At 38.4% G+C, this 22756-nt stretch overlaps 1 protein-coding gene across 1 annotated transcript in view; it reads left to right on the forward strand.

The window, feature by feature from the left end:
- Positions 1–346: 346 nt before the first annotated feature.
- Positions 347–22756, forward strand: part of LOC137595141 (cadherin-22) — a 71585-nt gene continuing 49175 nt past the window's right edge. Inside the window, exons 1-2 of the mRNA XM_068315011.1 lie at positions 347–577; positions 13882–14176. Of these exons, the coding sequence (XP_068171112.1) occupies positions 347–577; positions 13882–14176 (526 nt within the window). The remainder of the gene's footprint in view (positions 578–13881; positions 14177–22756) is intronic.

Consider the following 22756-nt stretch of genomic DNA (forward strand, 5'->3'; position numbering starts at 1 on the left):
ATTACTTCCAGTCATACTTTTAAAGGATGCCATATTTTAAAATAATCAGAATAAACACATGTGTTACGTAACAAACACTCTGCAGGTGGTAGGAATCCAGGATGCTCCATGACCTGTTCTGTTTTCAGCAAACAACGTCTGATTTTTTTAAATTTATTTTATTTTTTTTGTGTGATCCCATGGCTTAAGCGTTAAGTTCTCACACAAAGACATTTCAAATCCAGTGCGTTGGAGTTTTGTTCGAAAAACTCCTGGCTGAAAAACTCCTGGCTGCATACATCTTTGATATTACATGTAGACCCCTGCTGGATTTCTTTATTATTTTCCTTTCCTATTTTCTTTCAAAATGGCTCTTTTTTGGACAGCAAGAGCTTGGACATTGATGTCAACATTGAGCTTTTTTAGCTACTGCAGTTTTGTTTGGTGTGAGGTCTCAAGGACTAGTGGCTCAACGTCAAGAGGGAAGGGGCAGGAACAAGGACCTTCGTCACTTGAACGAGTCAAAAGAGGATGGGTGTGGAACCAGTTTTTTGTGGTCGAAGAATACACAGGAACAGAGCCGCTATACGTGGGAAAGGTAAGCCATGTAATTTTTATTATGTAGAATACCTCTGGAATTAAATCTTGTTTTTAAATGTTGAATATAAAAACAAAATAAATTAAAATCAAGCAGCTGCCTCTGAAAGTTTTTAGTATTCAGTAAAGACAAAACATAAAACTGATATTTTAAATATTAGAGAATATAATATATATAAAAATAATTGCTTCTCATAGTATAATTAGAGCAACCAAGCATGCTTTAGTCGTCAGGGTGAATACATTATGAGAGAGAGGCTTGCCCAATAATACGAGCTCCATAAAGCAGGAAATATTTTTCTAATCAGCATAGTTAAAGACATTGTAAAGTTAAAACTCTTGTCCCCAAGCATCCCAAAATATAAATTTACCGTACCATAACAGAAGTAAAAAAAAAAGGCTTATGAAGTCATAAATGTGTTAATAGTTTAACACTTCAAAATTCTGAAGTCAGGATGCAATTAAGATTAGTTGTCTATCAATGACTGGTTTCTATTGTCAGTATTTGTTTGGAATTGTATCTTCTTTGAAATAGTTACAAAGTATTAATCATATATGATTGGATTCAGTGATGATGAATGAATGCCACTATTGTGAGTCTGCTAATTTATATGATTGGACAGACAATCGAAGACTCCTGATGAAAGTTCCTAATTTAATCCTCTTAGCATAGCAGATAATTCTTTTCTAAATAATTAAAAAAAAAAAAATTATTTAAAACATGTTGCACTTCCAATGTTAAATTTGAGATTTGTAATATTCCTGAAGGAATTAATGATGATTACATTTTCATTTCTGTATGATCACTTTAAATAAGGATATATACATACAGTCTTCTTCTTTTCCTTTCGGCTTTTCCCTTCAGGGGTCGCCACAGCGAATCAATTTCCTCCATCTAGCCCTGTCTTTTGAATCCTCTTCTCTCACACCAACTACCTTCATGTCTTCCCTCATTACATCCATAAACCTCCTCTTTGGTCTTCCTCTAGGCCTCCTGCCTGGCAGTTCAAAACTCAGCATCCTTCTACCAATATATTCACTATCTCTCCTCTGGACATGTCCAAACCATCTCAGTCTGGCCTCTCTGACTTTATCTCCAGAACCTCTAACATGTGCTGTCCTTCTAATGTACTCATTCCTGATCCTATCCTTCCTGGTCACTCCCAGAGAGAACTTCAGCATCTTCATCTCTGCTACCTCCAGCTCTGTCTCCTGTCTTTTCCTCAGTGACACTGTCTCTAGACCAAACAACATCGCTGGTCTCACCACAGTTTTGTACACCTTTCCCTTCATTTTAGCTGAAACTCTTCTATCACACATCACACCTGACACTTTCCTCCATCCGTTCCATCCTGCCTGGACACACTTCTTCACCTCTTTTCCACACTCTCCATTGCTCTGGACTGTTGAGCCTAAGTACTTAAAATCCTCCACGTTCTTGATCTCTTCTCCCTCTAACCTCACTCTTCCACTTGGGTCCCTCTCATTCACACACATGTACTCTGTCTTACTGCGGCTAACCTTCATTCCTCTCCTTTCCAGGACAAACCTCCACCTCTCTAGCTTCTCCTCCACCTGTTCCCTGCACTCACTCCAGATCACAATGTCATCTGCAAACATCATAGTCCATGGAGATTCCTGTCTAACCTCGTCCGTCAGCCTGTCCATCACCATAGTGAACAAGAGGGAGCTCAGAGCTGATCCCTGATGCAGTCCCACCTCCACCTTGAACTCCTCTGTCACACCTACACACACCTCACCACTGTCTTACAGTCTTCATACATGTCCTGCACCGCTCTAACATACTTCTCTGCCACTCCAGACTTCCTCATACAATACCACAGTTCCTCTCTGGACACCCTGTCATAAGCTTTCTCCAGATCTACAAAAACACAATGCAGCTCCCTCTGGCCTTCTCTGTACTTCTCTATCAACATCCTCAAAGCAAATATTGCATCTGTAGTACTCTTTTTTGGCATGAAACCATACTGCTGCTCACAAATGTTCACTTCTGCCCTTAGTCTAGCTTCCACTACTCTCTCCCATAACTTCATTGTATGGCTCATCAGCTTTATTCCTCTGTAGTTGCCACAACTCTGCACATCTCCCTTGTTCTTAAAAATGGGCACCAGCACACTTCTCCTCCATTCCTCAGGCATCTTCTCACTATAAGATCCTGTTGAACAACTCAGTCAGAAACTCTACCGCCACCTCTCCTAGGCACTTCCATACCTCTACAGGTATATCATCAGGACTGTATATCATCAGTATATATCCATATAATTTCAAATGCTCTCATTCTTACAGAATCTCTTATCTATAAAGGCAACACTTCTATCTTTGTGTGCAGGCTTGACTGCACACACCAACCTGGCTGTTTATCAGGCATATCTGATTTTTTAAAAAGCAGATTTGTAAGATAAACATTCCACTTCAATATTTTTTGAAGTGATCGGATCAGATTTGTGTGATTACATAGACATCCCCCATATGTCTGTGAGTAACCACCAATAATTACATTACACTGCATTACATTACACTATTTTTCCATATCAAGAAAGTGTGACAAATGGCTATTCATCATGTACATGTATCAACATTTAAATGTGTAATTATGTGGCGCCTATAACGTAACCATGAAATGGTTTTATTGCATTTGTGGGTTTTTTTTTAAAAGTGTTAAAATTTGCACAGACTACATGTGTGTGAATGAGAGGGACCCAATTGGAATAGTGAGGTTACAGGGAGAAGAGATCAAGAAGGTGGAGGATTTTAAGTACTTAGGCTCAACAGTCCAGAGCAATGGAGAGTGTGGAAAAGAGGTGAAGAAGCGTGTCCAGGCAGGATGGAACGGGTGGAGGAAAGTGTCAGGTGTGATGTGTGATAGAAGAGTTTCAGCTAAAATGAAAGGAAAGGTGTACAAAACTGTGGTGAGACCAGCGATGTCGTTTGGTCTACAGACAGTGTCACTGAAGAAAAGACAGGAGACAGAGCTGGAGGTAGCAGAGATGAAGATGCTGAGGTTCTCTCTGGGAGTGACCAGGATGGATAGGATCAGGAATGAGTACATCAGAGGGACAGCACATGTTAGAGGTTGTGGAGATAAGGTCAGAGAGGCCAGACTGAGATGGTTTGGACATGTCCAGAGCAGAGATAGTGAATATATTGGTAGAGGGATGCTGAGTTTTGAACTGCCAGGCAGGAGGCCTAGAGGAAGACCAAAGAGGAGGTTTATGGATGTAGTGAAAGAGGACATGAAGGTAGTTGGTGTGAGAGAAGAGGATGCAGAAGACAGGGTTAGATGGAGGCAACTGATTCGCTGTGGCGACCCCTGAAGGGAAAATCCGACAGGAAAAGACGAAGAAGAAGTTGGACTCAATAACGGGACACAAAGATGACGTCACATTAAATTACTGCAAAGAGCTTACTCTTAGTTCTGTCTTACCATTACATAAGTCACTGAAAAATTCTGAAAAATGTAACATTCTAAATTTACTTTCATGTCTTCATTGATTTGTCCACAATGCAGTCAGTGCAGCTCTTAGTGCCACGTTTGCTTTGGCAAGGCTTGATCTGCTACAGCTGATGCAACAAAGTACAATACATCTGTGGTTTATCCAGCAAAAAATAAAGTAATATTTCATTTTATGTATTTGGTTAATAAATAGAAGGACACATTTTGACTGGTCAAACATAGCTTTGCTATTTGTGTGCAATTGGACAGTACATTAATTTGCTAATTGTTGTGCTGGTGGAACCTAATAACCCAGAAATAAGGCCTCATAAACACTAAGCACACCATAGCCAATTTAGAAGATGATGCTCGGGGGTTTGGGGATTTTTGTTTCCATCTCTACATGGATTACATGCAATTAAATCCAATCCGCTGTGTTTTCCAGGGTCAAAATTCTATCTTAACATTAAGTATTTTAACAAATTATTCAACTAATTAACAAAACATAACCCATAAAAGACATAACTAGTGCCACAATTGATTCTTGGATGTATATTTTTTTACAAAAAACATTCGGTAATCACAATCCAAGTAGCGTCCTTCTCTTTAGTGCTGCAAAATTTGACACTAGAAATGAATTATTGAATCCAATTCTTCTATTATAATTATAAATAATGAGCGTATGTCAAATAAAAATCTGGTTTGCCTATCTTGGAGACATGCACCCATTTGGGAATATTTCTGCCGTCTTTGTTCACGTCTTCTCATTCACACTCTATATATCAGCTGCTCTTCAGATGAACCTCAGTGAGTTGATGAGAGTGGACAACATGTACGATTTGATTGCCTTACATAGGGCGTGATGTGAAAAGAAGGAATATTAATGCAGACAGCATGAGACTCAGCGAGGAGTCACACACATCAATCATGTGATCCCCCTTGTTTCTAATCATTTAGACATGGCAATTGAACAACTAATATTGCATCTGCATATATTGATCTTTCCATTCCTACAAATGAATGTAGATGTTCTCTGCTGCGGCTGGGGATCTAACAGAATAATTATCATTAGGCCATTATTTGTGTGCCTGTGCTCCATTCCTACTGGTGTGCCCAACAACAGGGGCCCAGAGGCAGTATTGTCTGTCTGCTGAAGGATGGAGAAATAGATAGAGAGAAAATTAGTGATATATGAGGACTGGGAAAGAAGAGACTTCATTCACACACTCAGGATTCATTACTGAACAAGATGCTGTGGGAGGTAAAAACTGATATAGAAAGGCGGAATGAGCTTGATGGGATAATATGAAAATGAAACGGTGAAAAAAAAACAAAAATGAAAATTACCAGTTGTCATTATGTTGTCACTGATTTCATTGATATGTGTGTATTGGTATGACTTCATGCAATCAAAACAGATTTTTTTTTAAATAAATACTTAAATTTGAGCAGTAGTGGACTAAAGCCAAGCAGCATGTTTCTGTCCCAGATTTCTTTTTTTTTTTTCTTTTTTTGGATACGCCAGTTTGCCAAGCTTACCCTGTTTCACATCGCGTATTACCCAAGTGTCTGCCAATGAACTCATATTTCTGAATAAAACTGTCATTTCCATGACATGTAAATAGCTGCCATAGCTTAATTTATCTTATAAAGGTGCTGTTATAAAGGAAAATTAGCAGGAACACAGGAGTTCTTACAGAGCTGCAGTTGACCCCAGATAACATGGATAAACGGATGTTAAGAGAAGTAAAGGTAGCTAAAAAGAATGTATGTGTATGTGTGTGTGTGTGTGTGTGTGTGTGTGTGTGTGTGTGTGTGTGTGTGTGTGTGTGTGTGTGTGTGTGTGTGTGTGTGTGTGTGTGTGTGTTTGAGACACATTATTTTTGACAAAGAGTATAATTCAAGAGTTTTCCTTAGTTTCACATTGTGTTTTTTGCATCTCTCCAGCGCTCTGATCTGTATCAAAGAGTTGCCATACATTTCTGGCAGGAATTTTCTCATTTTGTCACAGCGTGAACAGTGAAAAAAAGAATTGTACAATGAATAATACAGTCCTTGTAAGTACTTTTTTAATCTCTTGCCATTTAACATAAAGCCAAAATGAAGCAGATGGCCCGAGTTTTTTTTTCTCACCAATTTGTCTTGAAAGGAACAATATCATTTTGAGTAAAATAATATCATAGTCTGTGGTTTTTCTCTAGCAAATAGCACATTTGATGAGGTTTCCAAAGTTGGCCTGAGTCTTTAATCATGCATATGTATACCAGAGGTAGTCCTCAAGATATGAACATCGGACCTACGAACATTCATAGATACGAACAATTGTCCGCCATGTTCGGTTCATGGTAGCGTCACATTAACACCCCACTGATGAAGATTAAAAGTCATGTCAAAAGAATTCAGTAAATATAAGACTAAGTGAACAATTTGATGTCAGATGTAACGTGTCTTTCCTGTCGATGTGTAATCTTCATCGTGTTGCCATTTTTTTTTTTTATCCACAACTCTGAAAACTTCTGAGGAGGGAATGTGCAATGTATTTATGCACATGGGGATGTTCAAAAGCATTGAGACTTCGGGATATGTTGAAAGTTAGAGCCAGCAATGTAGACTTGAGGTGACCTGTAAGAATACTTCCTGTTATTTATTTTTTTAAATCTAATTACAGCTGGGTGTGGCTCCCTGTAGGAGTTAAATGATGTAGGAACAAATCATGTTGAACTTTAGATTACAAGGAACCACACCAGTGCTTCATTCATGTAAGTGCAGTGGAATACCTCAGTGGCTTAAAGCTTGGGTTTGCCCCTATACCCCCCGAGGATGGAATTCATTCAACAGAATAATTAATTATGGTACTACAGTATTTTATTTCATTTATGTGTTGTTTTTATGTCCAGTAGTTGTTTCTGTTTCTTAAGGAATAGTACTTCCGTATTTAGAGTAGTAATGACATTTAAATTCTCTCCAAACCCAATTATAGATCAACATTTTACGAAGAATTCAGCTTAAGAACAACCTCTAGGAACCAATTGTGTTCATAGGTTGAGGGCTACCTCTATTTATGTTTCTGTGTCCACATTTTGCTTTTATATAATATAGTCATGGGTGATTTTGTTTTGGATGCCATACACTGAAAGATGTTTGCAAGTTTAGAAATTAAAAAAAAAAAAAATGTTGGTCATGTTGTGGTAAAGCAGTTCTTAATCTGGCAATGGTTCTAGCTATAATTCATCAAAAGAAACATTCAGTTGTAACAACATCACACAACTGGCATTAAAGAACAAAACTGTTTAAGATAGAGAAGGCAATAAACAAAAAACAGACTGTACTGTTGTTGGACAAGGCTTTTTGTAGAAATATAATACATTTTTCAGTGCAGGACTGTCTTTTGTTTACTCTCCTTTGTCATTTTTTGACATGATTTTAGTAATTACAATCTCATGTAGTTTTTCTTTACTGTCTCTGTATTTCTATTCTCTGTCTTCTGCTGAAGCTTCAGCTCCAGCTCTGTCACCCCCTCATTTTGATTTCCTGTCTCCCTCTGAGTTTCTCTTTTATTCCACCGTGTACTTTGCTGCCATTCACTTACCTGTTCTGTCTCCCATGGTCTGTACTGTTCCTTCCCTGTAGCTGTCTTCACCTGGACTGCCTCTGATACATTCACCTTGTTAACACTTTGAAGCTGTTAAGATCAGAGAGCTTGAAAACCTGCCGTGAAAATGTGACAGGCCTACTCCTGATTACACAGTCATATAAAATGGCTAATTTGCGCTCATTTTAAACTTTTCATAACTTCCGAAATTTAGTGCAGCACACTGTTGGACTGCACGTTCCAAGGTTTGAAATAAAGAAAGGCCTAGACTAACTAAGGCCTAGAAGCCTATTAGAAATAAGGTCAAATAAAGCATAGGAATGACAACATCAGGAGTACAAGGGACACAGCATTTCCCAGGGGTCAACATTACACCTAAGATACAAATTTCTTTCTTCAGACTATTGAGTATAAAAGATCTCTCTCTCTCTCTCTCTCTCTCTCTCTCTCTCTCTCTCTCTCTCTCTCTCTCTCTCTCTCTCTCTCTCTCTCTCTCTCTCTCTCTCTCTCTCTCTCTCTCTCTCTCTCTCTCCCTGTCTCTCTCTTTCTCTCTCTATTAGTAGAATTGCAACATGTACTTTGTGTCCTCTTAAAACCAAAGTACCATCACTACCACCCTTGCATCTTATCAGGGCTACCAGCCCATGTGCTCATAATTCATGCCACAGATCAGATTGTTCTCTCACTTTGCCTAAAGATGAGGCCAACGTTTCAGTTCAGCTACACCAGTATCGCTGCCATCCGTTCTGCATTAGAAGATTAGAAGAGCCAGCAAACGACTCAGTTCTTAGCGTGGGCCATGAACCAGCTGCTGTCTTTTCTAATGACTACATCAAAACATGTGGTCATACTCTTTCTCCATCTTTACCCATGTATTATATTTCTATCTGTCTCTCTTCTTCACTCACCCAGACCTACCCATATCTACACACAAATGTGTGTGGTATGTGCGGTACATAGATCCCAACTCCCATCCCTACATCATCTATAGTCTTTCTCTATCATACCAGAAGAACTTCAGACCCCTGCTGCCCCGGGAGCTACAAACTTCTTAGAACTTACGTCTATTACTGTGCTCACACTCCATCTTTGCTATGCAGGTGGAATCTGGAAACCATCCCATGAGTAATGTGCATCATTAAGACCATGGCTTGAAATTCCAAGTACTGATGTCCGCTTTGTTTCGGTGCACGCCCCGGACTCGGTAGGCGTTTCTTTCTGAACCACTGCTTCAAAGCCGACAGGATAATTCAAACGTGTATAACAAAGATAGTTAGACAGCTTGGCATGTTCCATCTTCTATTTGGGAAGGTGGACTCTGTAGATAAGCTTGACCCTGATTGCTGTTTGCATGAATTGGCCAAGTATCTGCCCTCTAGCGAAGTCTTCAAGATACAAACATCCGACTTACGAACATTTGTGGATACGAACAACTGAAAGCCACCATATCCGACAGTAGTCGGATATGGTGTGGGTTGTGACCCTTTCTGTCACAACCCACACCGAGCCGCATAACATTAAAAATCAATAGATTAAAATGTCATGTCATGTCAACTCAGCAAATATAACTCTAAGTGAACTGTTTGTCCTGATGTTGGACTTTGTGTGGTCTTTTCAGCTTTTCTGTTGCATCATCTGCAGCATTTTGTCCTTCTTTTATTCACAGATGAAAAAAACAAAACAAAACAGAGTACAGTAATTAGCTTAGAGTGGCTTGTCAAACTTTTGTTACAAGTATCTCAACAGCACGTCATCCATGTAAGAGTGCTGGAACACCTCATTGGCTTTAAGCTTGGTTTAGCCTCTACACCCCTGAGGATAAAATTCATTCAGTGGAGGTAGACGTGTAAAAGTTACATTACGATTGTACAGTATTTATTTCATGTACAGGTATGTACTCTTTTTATGTTCTGTTCTTGTTTATAGTAAGTCTTAGGGAATATTACTTTTGTATTTAGAGTAGTAATGAAATTTACATGACCTCAACTGGCTATTATAGATTGAAATTTAATAAATAACAACTTAACAATTTAACTTATTAACAGCCCCTGTGATCGTAGGCTTAGGACAACTGGTCATTTTCAAGCCAGGTTCTATCAGAGCTCTTTACCGGTTTGTTCCTGGAGTCTGTGTCTGATGTTCTGTTCCTGTAGTTTTTTCCCAAAGTCTTGCCCGGTAGTTCTGTTTTGTTCCTGCCTTGTTCTGCCTGCGTTTTTGTTTGCATTGTTGCCCGTGTAGTTAAGTTTAAGTTAATTATTAGAACCATGGACAAAAGCTGTGCCTACGGTGTCTTGCATTCGGGTCCATACCCCGCCCCTGGTGACAGACTGAGTCAAAAAAAGGACAGAAGACTCCTCTCACCAGCTACCAACAAAAAGTATCTATGTCTTGGCAGAGTAGATCAGTGATGTGGCTTTTGGATTATTGAGCTGTGTAGCATTTATTACTGTGAATTTTTACAAACGCACCTTTCATTACACAATTGCAGGGATCCCCTTTCTTATTCTTTGCCTCTTTTTTTTTATCTCTCTCTATGATTCTTTACTCAGCTGTACACACACACACGCCTTCACACACATACACATGCACACACACTGATTGCAATTGGTAAATTATTACGTTTCTGAGGTAGTGCCCTCATATTTATTGTTAATAATATGGTAAATTGCTTTATTAATAATGATTATTCTTTATTATAACTATTAATCATTATTTGAATAGCATCAAAATTCACTCTAGGCCAAATTGTTCATTGTAGATTTATGAAGTGAAACACGATTCATAATTTAACTATTGATTATTATTTTAAATAATCAGCTATGATATTTTACCAACCATTGCTTCTAATAGACCCAACACCTGCTATCTCCACTTGAAAGGCAAAATCATATTTCTAGTACTCCAAATATATTTTATTTTCCATTTGTCACATGATGCTAGTTAGTATGTAACATATTTACTTGTGCTTAGAAGCCTGGAAATATTTTGAATTCAGGCTTAAGTGCTTACTGGCGTGACTTGCAAGAGCTTTTGAAAGGAAAAAATTCCAAATACTGAAGTGTGTATAACAACTTATAGACATTTATTCCATTTGTTTGTCCTTTAGCATAATTTTAATCTACAAGAGAGCTGACTATCACATAAACTTTCAGTCACAGCATGTGAGTCATATGTCATTCCCTTCAGCAGGTTAGCCCACAGTGACAGCTCGACACTTGACCCAAAGGTGAACTTGACAGGGCATCAACAACCTCTCTGTCCCCTGAGTCAGCCCACAGCCCTCCACTGTAAACCCCTGGGGGGCTTTCTACTTGCATAAAGTTTAGCCAACCAACAGTGACGGTACATATTTTTAGTGACTGTAAAGAGAAAGTCCACTTTTATTTCATCAAGCAACAGCTCCTATGCCACATTTAATCATTCTGTCCATCTATGTCATCTCTTTGTCTCCCCCCTCCCCCCCAATTTTTTTTTTTTTTAGTCCGTGTCAACATACTTTTCAAAGCTAATTTGAAGCCTCAGAGGTCAGCACAAAAATATGAGAAATATCGACACAAGGTAACAGACTTACTATGGTCCTTGCTCTGATAAGAGTATATGTGGTGGATGGAGCCACCGTGTATACTCTTATCAGAGTACATTTGGTGGTGTTATTTGTTTTTGTGTGGACACCAATCACCAAAGTAAACCACAAATGTGGAATTTATATTTAAAAGACAAGAAATGAATGTCCATCTTTCAAGCTGTTTGTCGCTCACACATGTAGGATGTGAGGTTTTGTCTTTGTTGGCATTTATTAGTCCTTCCCTTGTCTGTATGGATGAGTGGTAAAAACAAAAGCATCATTTTATTATGTGAGGAGTATCTGATTTACTTCAAACTAGGAATTCAAGTTGCCTGGAGCTGAAGCAAGTGTTTTATAAAAACTTTCGGACAACTTGGTTATGGGATATGAGTAGTATAATTCATTCATCTTCAATACCCACTTATTCTGCTGTCACGGGTCGCGGGGTTGCTGCTAGAGCCTATCCCAGCGGACTTTGGGGCATGAGGCAGGGTACACTCCGAGTGGGATGCCAATGCACTGCCGAGCCACGTGAAGACAGACAGAGATGCCTGTAAGTTACACAGCGGAACCTTGACGGACTTGTTTATCCAGCACATCCCAGAGAATGAATTGAAATCAAAGGGCAATAAAGGTCAGGTCAGCCCCTTGAACTTATTGTGTTCCTCAAAGCATTCAAATCCATTGCAGAATAGTTCAGTTCTGATGCTCAAGTGCCCGATGTGGGCAGTTTTGGAAATGGTCAGCAATCAGCAGCAGGTGCTTTGATCAGTTTATGGAAATTAAAATAATTTGTTCAGCAATTTTTACATTTGCTTTTATCTGGGAATTAAAAAAAAAAGGTTTTAACTAAAAATAATAATAAAAACCTGATATTGCTTCATTTCACAGCCAGCATATTGCTGTATCAACTGGACTCAATCTGCAACATGAAATGCTAGGAAGTAGTTACCAAATATTTTCCCATTGAAGCAGCTTTTATTCTTGTTTCTTCTCATCTTCTTCTCATATAAAATTTGTTAACAGCATATTTATGCTCCTGGCTATTTCTTCTTAAGCAAAGTGACGTCCTGGATCCGACCTTTCGTTTGCAGAGAACAACTTAGCTAAGCATCGTATGTGTGTTTTTCTATCTGCCAAGTTGAATCACTCCATTGAGGATAGACTGACAGACGGATGAGTATATCCAGCCTAAGGGAGGAGAAATAACATCATCCCAGCAGAATGATGAACCATCAATGTGTGGGTGTGTGTGTGTATGTGTGTGTGTGTGTGTGTATGCTTTGTCCTGTAGGTGTATGTAGTGTATTTTCACACATGTACACAACACGGGATCTCCTGTGGTGCCAGCATTCAACATTCAATTGAAGTAATACTTGATAATAATATTTCATACACATTTTCATCCAAATGTTACTTCAGAATACAGTGTAAGAAAAATGTTATCTGTTGGAAACATCCAGCTGTGTGTGTGTGTGTGTGTGTGTGTGTGTGTGTGTGTGTGTGTGTGTGTGTGTGTGTGTGTGTGTGTGTGTGTGTGTGTGTGTGTGTGTGTGTGTGTGTGCACATGTGTGTGTGTGTGTGCGCGCACATGTGTGTGTGTGCACATGTGTGTGCACATGTGTGTGTGAGTGTGTGTGTGTGTGTGCACATGTGTGTGTGACTATGCACATTTTTATTGGATATCGCACAGAGTTTGGACAAATGAAACTTTCTTTATTATAACTGAAATATTGATACTGCCAAAGTATCCGGCAGTATATTGTCTTAGAGTGTTCCTGTATTTGTCTTCAGGATGATTCAGAAAAAGGCAAAAACAGATAAAAAGGGTGGGGAAAATGGATGAGGGAAGCAATATCAAGGCGCAGGCTTGCAGTATTCTGCAGTTTTACGACAAATACTTAATGAATATCCCCGCGAGGGTGATAAAAGCCTGTATTTAATTAAGCCTTTATAAAATATTAACCAGGGAGGCTAGGGTGATTTCCCCCCTCTCCCTTGGTCTTCTCAGTAGATTGAACAACAGTTACAATGCATAGACAGCACTGCATTATAATTTCAGATAAAAGGTAAGTGAGGGAGAGCGAGAGAGAGCGAGCGGCGCTCTAGTGCTAAGAGCCAAAGGGGAGGTTGAAATGGGGGACCAATCCTGCCCCTATTGCTGCCTCCGGAATGTCTTTTAATCACATTAGGAGGGGGAACTATATCTCTGATTTATAAGGGGCTCCTTTAAGTTTCGTTTTCAGCCCTGGCACCTCTCTCTTCCTACCTGTTACAATCTATGAAATTACTTTGATTTCCCAGTTTGAGCATCACGTCCTATGAAGGGCACAATGTGCAAGAAAGGTGTAAATCATCACTGAAACTCTGGTACCTTGACATCAGGAAGCTTTGAGAGGTTCTTAAGCTGCAATTGCTATTGAGGGATAAGATAAGGAAATGTGAGGAATAAATGTGCTAATTTCTTTTGGTCACGGCCGATGACCAAATGCAATTTTCTGACAACTATCACTTTCACAAACCCTGGGCATTCACAGCAACTGAAATTAAACAGAAATCCCTCTTCAAAATGTTTGATGTACTGAAGTCAACACACAAAAAAAATTAATTAGTTTGCTCAAGCTCTGAAATGTACTTAACTGTTGCGGGTGCTGTTATTAAGTGTCGTCATGTAAATTTTTCACTCATTTCCAGATCCATACAGACTCTGATGAAGGTGAGGGGAACATCAAGTACACTATTTCTGGAGAAGGAGCGGGTTCTATCTTCATCATCGATGAGCTGACGGGAGACATCCATGCTACAGAGAGGCTGGACAGAGAAGAGAAGGCCTTCTATACGCTCCGCGCTCAGGCTAGAGACCGACTCTCCAACGACCCTCTGGAACCGGAGTCCGAGTTTGTCATCAAAGTCCAGGACATCAACGACAGCGAGCCCAAGTTCTTGGAAGGTCCCTATATCGGAAGTGTGGCGGAACTCTCACCCATAGGTAAGGCAAAAACAGGAAGTGACTTTATGCAGGGACCATTTGTATAGCTGTTCCAAGCATTAATCTCAACATGACCTAAAGTTGATAGTATTGTTCAGAATTAGATTACAGCTACAGTATGTATATGATACATAAGGATGTTCTTGACTCAGAGGAAGTTAGAAAGGGCAAGGATGAGCAATATGCTTAAAGTTCCTCCTTGTTGTACATATAGAAATAGGAAAAAAAGGAAAACGAACGCTTGATATAAGATAAAAATATATGTGAAGTCAGTGAGTTTATTTTAAATAGTAGAAAGTAGACTGGTGACATGGATTTTTGAAGAAGAGCCTCACATGAACTTGTGTCTCTGCATTGACCTGAACTGTAAGATCCTCCACAAGAAAGGGACAAGGAGACGTTATTAGTATATAAAGAAAGAGAGAGAGATAAATTGTAGATGAGCTTCTTGGTTTTCTTCCAAGGAACTATTATTATTAAAATAATCAATGGACCAAAATGTTGAGGAGCGGTGCTTAAGAAGAATAGAAAAAAAAACACGAGGGTTTTCTGAAACCACAATGCTTTAATCTTGACATGCATGTTTTTGTTTTTGTTTTTATTATTGTAACAGTATTAGAGAAATCGTGTTGCTTTTTAAAATTCTTAGTGAAATGGACGCGACATGAGGATGAGGATGAAGGTGTCAGGGGCTTCATTAGCATTACATTAATGTCAGAGATACGGCTGATGTGCAATAAATAAAATTCTGTTTGGCAGTAAATATCACGATAGCATGACTGTGCACATCGGTGTGTGTATGTGCGTGTGTGTTGATGCATACATAGTAGAGGTGGGGGTGCCTCTTGTTTGAGTGGTGCAGAATGGAATGCCTGATCCCTGTTCAAAGCAGGTTGGAATTAATTTCTGCTTCCTCAGCATGATCCAAACCAAGCCAAAGGGCGCTCTCTAAAAAAAACGGAATGATTTCTGTGTTGATGTGTTATTACTATATTATTGTATGTGAATGAAAAAACAGAGTGAGAAGGAAGTAGGATCAACTGGCAGATTTCTAAAACAAATACAAGATGGACCCAATTAGAATACAAAAATAAAACATGCTGCAATACCTTGGGAAGCAAGCGCCCTTAACTACATGAGAAATTGGACTCATAAAGACCATGGTTAGTTAATGTAAGTTAATGCTACCTTAATGATCATGACCCTTACACTTTGGCTGCTCCCCCTTGTTCAGCCTTGTCACACCTCAGTTAGATTATGCACTAAATGAGCATGCAGTTCATGTTTTAAACATCACTGTCAAGCACTACTCTAATGAGGTAACAGCTACTGCCTAATGAAGCATTCTCCTGCCCTGCTCCTGTTTCTTTTGCTGTTCTCCAGTCGAACATCAGCCGAGTCAAGCAACTATTTTTTGACATTTTAGTAATAAGGTTACAAACAATGAAAACAAGCAAAGGGACTAAAACGTAAAAAATAAAGAGGCTGCAAATACCAGCATGGGTGTGTGTGTGTGTGTGTGTGTGTGTGTGTGTGTGTGTGTGTGTGTGTGTGTGTGTGTGTGTGTGTGTGTGTGTGTGTGTGTGTGTGTGTGTGTGTGTGAATGTGTCACTCAATATCTTGTGGGGTTTTTTGCAAATCACTGGCTTCCTATCAAATGTGTAAAATCTTTTCAGAGACACATTTTTAAGCCATATCACCACATAGGTTGACATGTTAACTTGGGCTCTTGTTAATTTTGTGTCAACTCTTCAATCAGTAGTGTTCTTGCTGTGAATAGTCACAATAGCATTAACTCAATGGCTGCCAATGACATCTACAGACATCAATTATGGTTTTTTTTTTCCAATGGGGAGGGCTGGGGGACTGTCTGGCGGAGCTTGTCAGTGAAAATCAGGCATGTAATCATAGAATTTAGCGTAATGACGGCTGATCCAGGATGACGAATTGAAAGAAGGCTTACGATGCAACAAAGATTTGGTATGTCAGAGCTCACCTGCGAGTGAACACGGTGTCGCACGGACGTAAGCATCTTGTGATCAATCAAGAACAGAAAGAAACTCCAATGAATATCCAGACCTTCGTAGAAAGTCCACCGATTAAGTAGGAGATTAATGCCTCCAAACCAATGAGTTAGTTGCTAATCTAAAAGCAGCAAACATGCTATTACCAAATATACCCATACATTGAGCAATACTTTCTAAGGACTGTAGTTATTGGCAATCTGATAACACATTCATTCATTCATCTTGCTGAAGATCAAAAGATCGTAAATCATTTCGTCTTCAGATTCTTATCTCAAATACTGGAATTGGTCATGCTGGAGTGGCTACAGCAAGAGTCAGGGTACATCCTGGACAAGTCGCCAGGGCAACACATAGACAAACAAAGATTCACACTCATACAAGTTTAGCAACTCCAATTCACCTAAGTAGCATGATTCTGGAGGTGGGAGGAATATACCCATTGAGCCGCTGCGCTTCAATCTGAGAACAGCTTAAATGTAACTTTATTTTTTCCTTTGAATCTAAAAAGTTTGGATTATTGATTTCTTTTTTAAAAATAAAAAAATAAAAATAAAAAAGTAATCACTCATTACTCGCGGTTAATGCGTTCCAGGGCCACCCACAAAAAGTGAAATTCCGCGAACACAGCGAAAAACTATTTATTTTATTATTTACGGTAATTTAAATGTTTATGAACCCTCCCCATACTGATATTAAACCACCTTCTGTCTGTATTACCTTTTCCCACACTTATGCACTGTTTAAAGCACTTTTGTATTGTAGAAAACTGTTTCATCAATACACGGAAGCGTGTTACATTTCGTGACTCTCAGAACGCAACACAATTCCTGATGCTGTCAGCCAATAGAATGTAGCCATTGGTATCACGTGACTACCTACTAAAATTCCGCGATGTAATGAAACCATGCATCTTGAAGCAGGAATACATGAGGAATTACTGTGTATCTGAATGATGTAGTCAGACAAATTAATGCTACTGAGAATCAGACTGCATCATAAAATCGTATTTATTTTTAGAGGTCTTTGTTTGGACTTATTATGAAATCTAAACTTTTTATCTTAACTCGCATGAAAATGAACCTAAAATCAGCTTAGAATATTTTCTATTGGATGCTGCTCCTGTGCTCTGGATCAGGGGTGTGCGGCTTATGGCGATAAAATCGGGTTTGCAAGCATTAGCCACAGCAGTGATATGTTCACTGTACTGTTTTATAGCCGGACACACACCAAACTACCCTGGAAAACGTGACGCCATAATAGTATGAAAGTAATGAGCAGTCAGCTGCCTGAGGCATTTCATTTTTACTTATCACTCCTGTCATGTCTCCTTGTGGATGTCTTTGTCATAGCTTTACAACCTCCACCCCCCAACCCGCTCTCATTTCTGTCTGTCTTTCATGCTGCCTGTCTGTCTGTCTGTGCTGAGTGCTGAGTGCCTCGTGTTTGGAATACAGGAATCCTTGGTGCATTTGTGCATCAACGCTACATCGCTGACTTTTAGCAGGTAGTCACATGATACCATACGCATTCTATTGGCTGACAATATTAGGAAGTGTGTTGCATTCTGAGACTCACGGAACGTAATACAAAAGTGCTTTGAACTGTGTATAAGAGTGTGGAAAAAGACAATACAGATAGAAGGTGCTTTAATATCAGCATGGGGATGGTTCATAAACATTTAAATAACTGTAAATTATAAAATGAATAGTTTTTCGCTGTATTGCAGAATTTCTTTTTTGCAGGTGGTTCCTGGAACGCATTTACTGCGAGTAACGAGGATTGCTGTAATATTTGTGAATTTGCGTCTGTGATTTACATTGTTGGTTAACACTTAAAAGGAGAAGAGAGATTAAATAAAACAGGACTGGTGAAAATGATAATGATGTGAAGGGCACCATGTTGTCCTTTTAGAAATGAGTGATGAATGAAATTAAAGTCGATTTCAATTAAACTTGCAGCATGAGAAGGATTGCATGTTGTTTTAAGAACTGTGCATATCTTTATGTTGGAACAGTTGAGGGTATAGTGAGTTTTCAGTTGAGCTTGGCCAACTGGAGTTCACATCCACTGTATACTTCAAATAGACACTGTGATTGACTGATCTCACTCCCAGTGCTGACATGATCCGCAAGTTGAGGAAATGAATGGGTATCTCTGTCATCCGGACAAAGACATAAATCAATCTTTGGAAGCAGATGCAATGCATTAATTTTACTAATTGCAGTAGACCGATAAATCCTCTTTTTTCCTTTTGTTCGCAGTCCTCCATCTGGTGATCACTAATTCATTGCTTCTTCATCTTTCCTGTTGCATCATATGACAGATACAGAATCATGAATCATGATATAATGTATTGTGTATATAATCACAACACAAAATTGAATAATCACAGAAAGTATAATAATAATAATAATAATAATAATTATTATTATTATTATTATTATTATTATTATTATTATTATTATTATTATTATTATTATTATCATCACTTTTATTATTATTATTATTATTATTATTATTATTACTTCTATTATTATTATTATTATTAGTAGTAGTAGTAGTAGTAGTAGTAGTAGTAGTAGTAGTATTGTCATCATTATTATCACTATTATTATTATTATTATTATTATTATTATTATTATTACTAAGAATGGGTTACTCTGACCAGGTTTGATATAATAGCTAACTTTTGAGTTGAATTCTCGCACAATTTCACAATATTCTCCAGCTGATGTACCTTCACAGTTGCATACAAATATACTACATGGATATTTTCTACCGTAAGTTACTTAAAAATAATTTTATGATATATAAATAACTTAATTTTCATGTTGAAAAACATGAAATTCATCATGAAAATAAAGCATTTTTCCTGTCCTTAAATGAGCCTGAATAAGTTATGAGATGTAAGTTATTCAGGCTCAAAGGCAATAAAGATGTATTGTAAAAAAAAAAAAAACACAGTGTACTAGAGGTCTATTTGATTAATGGATGTTCGCTTACCATCCAACAGGTCATATTTTTCTTCATGGCTTATGCCCTCATATTTTATGAATAAAAAATGGACCCATCGTTATTGTTAATCACCTGTGATGTTAAAAGCTAATGTTGCCTCATGTCCATCTACAATGTAATGTTAAAGTTACAGGTCTCTCCATTTACAACACCTATCTTCCCATTATTAAAGATTTAGTTTTTCTCTGGCAAAAAGCCTTCTGTCATTCCAAAATCCTCAATGACATCCACTGGGACCACTTAGTCTCGTGATTTATGAACATACAAATTGGTAGATAACTTCCAATGGCTAAAATCGTGTTTTAAATAACACACTCCTACACTCCCAACAAACTGACTAGAGAGGGCTGGCAACCAATGTGTTGATTGTGGTAACCATTTTAATTTGACTTGGTCAGTAAAATAGTCCTGAAATAATTATTATAATTTAAATACCAGTGGCATTTGGGACAATCAGTCATCCAGCTATTCTCCGGAGTGTTTTATTTTATTTAGTAGAGCATCTCTTCATCAAGGGTCATACAAAATAGATAAGTAGGCTTTTAGAGAGCTTCTTACAATCTGGCACCAAGCATAGAAAGTATTGATAACATGGTTCTCATCCTAATCATTTCATTTTTTTATGCTTTATGGTAACCTGGTATGTGTACCATCCATTTTGTCATTTCAATATATTATTCTATAGAATTAACATATCATCCACAGGAGCTCATCTCATTTTGGAAAATCAATATCACTACAAAAGAACCACAAAGGGTTCTAAACATAATGCTTACCACGAATGGTAACGGGACAGATATAAGCAAAGAAAAATACCATGTAGGCACCAAATCATAAAGTAAATGTAAAACCAAAAAGACAAAAATCACCTATCTAACCATACATAGGTTAAAAGTCTGGTTGGCAAACAAGCAGAGGGAGATTCAAATGTCAAAATAAAACAGGAAAGGAAAAACTCAAACTCAATTACTTACCTAGTTAATTATTTAATACAAAAATCCATGCGTTAAGTTAGTGAATTGTTGAAAGGGAAAAAATACATACAAAAACAATGCAGAGAAATAGAGTGAATCTCCTTTTTGCAAAATATTTCAACCTTTTGGAAAAACCATTAGCGATTTGTCAAGTGTGGCTTTTTGACCATTTATCTGACTTTTCAACAGGTTTTTAATATTCATACCTTGGTCTTTTAGGTCTGCTTGGAATTGATTTTCTTATTTATGATATAATTAAGCTGATGGGTTACTTATTTGTGTCTTAGATCCTTCTACTGACTCATTTTATAATTATTTAGCTCTCTTTTCCAAATCAGTCTTTCAACCCTTTTGCATATTTTATGTGTCTTGATTGTCATTTGTTTTTGCCTCATTTAATATCGTCTTACTTTAAGCAGGATTTATCATTGAAAACATTTACCTTTTTTACATGAACTGCAGTTTTCATATAATGGTAATGTCAAACCAAGGGACTCATATATAGGATGACATGTTTTATGTTATGGAAGGCCTGGTAATTAATATGTGATTTTGATCGAACTTTTTTTCTTCAGTTTTTTTTACAACCCTTGTAAGTATTTAAATATTTATACTTTCAGCTTGGTCAACAAAGTTTAAAAACCAGTTGCTATAGTAAAGTCAGACTGGTGTGGAAACCTACATAGATGCATAGATTTGCATGTTGCACCATTAAGCACCATTAAGCTTTTGGACATAATGTCTAAGTCATACGCTGCAGAGGCATTATTGTCAGTGACACGGTGTCACCAAAAACTAATGCTTATGCTCCACACGCGGAGCTAATGCTGAAGTAATGGAGACAGGCCTTTCCAATTTGAAATCAGAATGAACCCATGTTACGACATGAATACTAAGACATCCACCCAGTTGCCTTTTATTTATTTATTTATTTGTGTGTGTGTGTGTGTGTGTGTGTGTGTGAGTTAACTGATGAAGCAGCACAGTTTTGCTAGGTTTGAAATACCTATTCACCCAAGCAGACATTCTCTCCCATTATGTCAAAAAGGCTGTGACAATATTAGGATGAAGGCTGGAAATGTATCTGGAGTGGTGGCCCTTGATAGTACAAATCACAACAGGGTGAAGTTTCCACTGAGCTAAACCCCATAAATAATGTGGTTCCATTAGAAAGGACCTCAGGACCTCCGATGTGGCACAACACAGCATCTATGCTGTAGCCTCTAACCTCAGGTAGCACTGATTGACAAGTCAGTACCGGGTGTGCAATGGACTGCAAGCAGGAAAATAGCAGTCTGATTACAGACACCAAGCTGACCGCTACTCTCAGCTGTTATCTCCTAATGGCACAAACTGACTCATGGGAGATATGTGGAAGAACGACACGAGTCAAAATAAGGTAGTTTCCTTCAATCAACATTTATTCTACTCTATCAAGAACTGTCTAATGCATGCAGCCAGGATGATGACATTTACCGACTAGAAAGGTCATTTAAGAGATAGCGAGAAACAATATCCTGCTCTTCAATTCACTCAGCAAGTAAGTGTAAACTTCTGAGACTGTCCTACATTCTTGTAGTCGCCACAGCATCACGTGGAGTTAATCACGTTTTGCTATGCTGTTTTCAAGTATCAAATGAACTCAGGATACCATGACAACAGGATGTGTCCGCACTATTTAAACTGGCTTTTTTTTTTTTCCTTTATGAAAAGCATCTAGATTGGTATTTTTTACACTTCACTTCATAAAATACATGAAGAGTAGTGTAAATTCTGACAAATATGAAAGCTCGCAGAACTGTGTGTGTGTGTGTGGGGGGGGGGGGGGTGTTTGTGAATGTCTACCTGTACAAGCATTAAATAGCAGACATTTGAAGGGTCTTTCTGGCATGTCAAATGATATCATGCAAATTGCCAATATTATTTTTAAATAAATTTCACACTTTGATATTTTTTGTCACTTTTTCTTAGGCATTCAACCAAGAACCAGGAGTCTTGCTGTAAATTACGTTATGTATAGCACTCGGATATGCCATCTTGCAACATGTCTTACATACTCTGATTTTCTTTCTTTTGACCTTTATTTTTATCTCTCTTTCTCTTTCTTTCACCCTCAGCCAGCATGAGAGATAAAGTCCCTGCTCCTTTTGTATGTAATTTGAGAACTCCACAAGGGGATTAAAGTAATAATCACCCTTTCTATTGCTGTGGTTCCAGAAAGGTTGCCCAGGAGGCTGCAAATTGCTGCAGTCACCATTAGGACAGCCAGGGCCCGTCATCGTAATAGAAGATGAGACATTTGGCGCAGCGGGATCGCAGGAGGGAGCAATGCGACAGGGCAGGAGCAACGTACAATCAATAGTCTCTGCCAACCACCTCTATGTATATGACCAGTAACATCCACCATTATGGGCTCAGACAGAGTGCTTGACATAATTGATTTTAGCTACTCTGTGCATGTGGTCATGTGTATGAATCAGTTAGTGTGTTGGGGAAGGGTGTGTGTGCTTGTGTGTCTGTGTGTGTGTGTGTGTGTGTGTGTGTGTGTGTGTGTGTGTGTGTGT

The sequence above is a fragment of the Antennarius striatus genome, chromosome 5 (genome assembly GCF_040054535.1).
Source record: "Antennarius striatus isolate MH-2024 chromosome 5, ASM4005453v1, whole genome shotgun sequence".
NCBI classification, from domain to species: Eukaryota; Metazoa; Chordata; class Actinopteri; order Lophiiformes; family Antennariidae; genus Antennarius; species Antennarius striatus.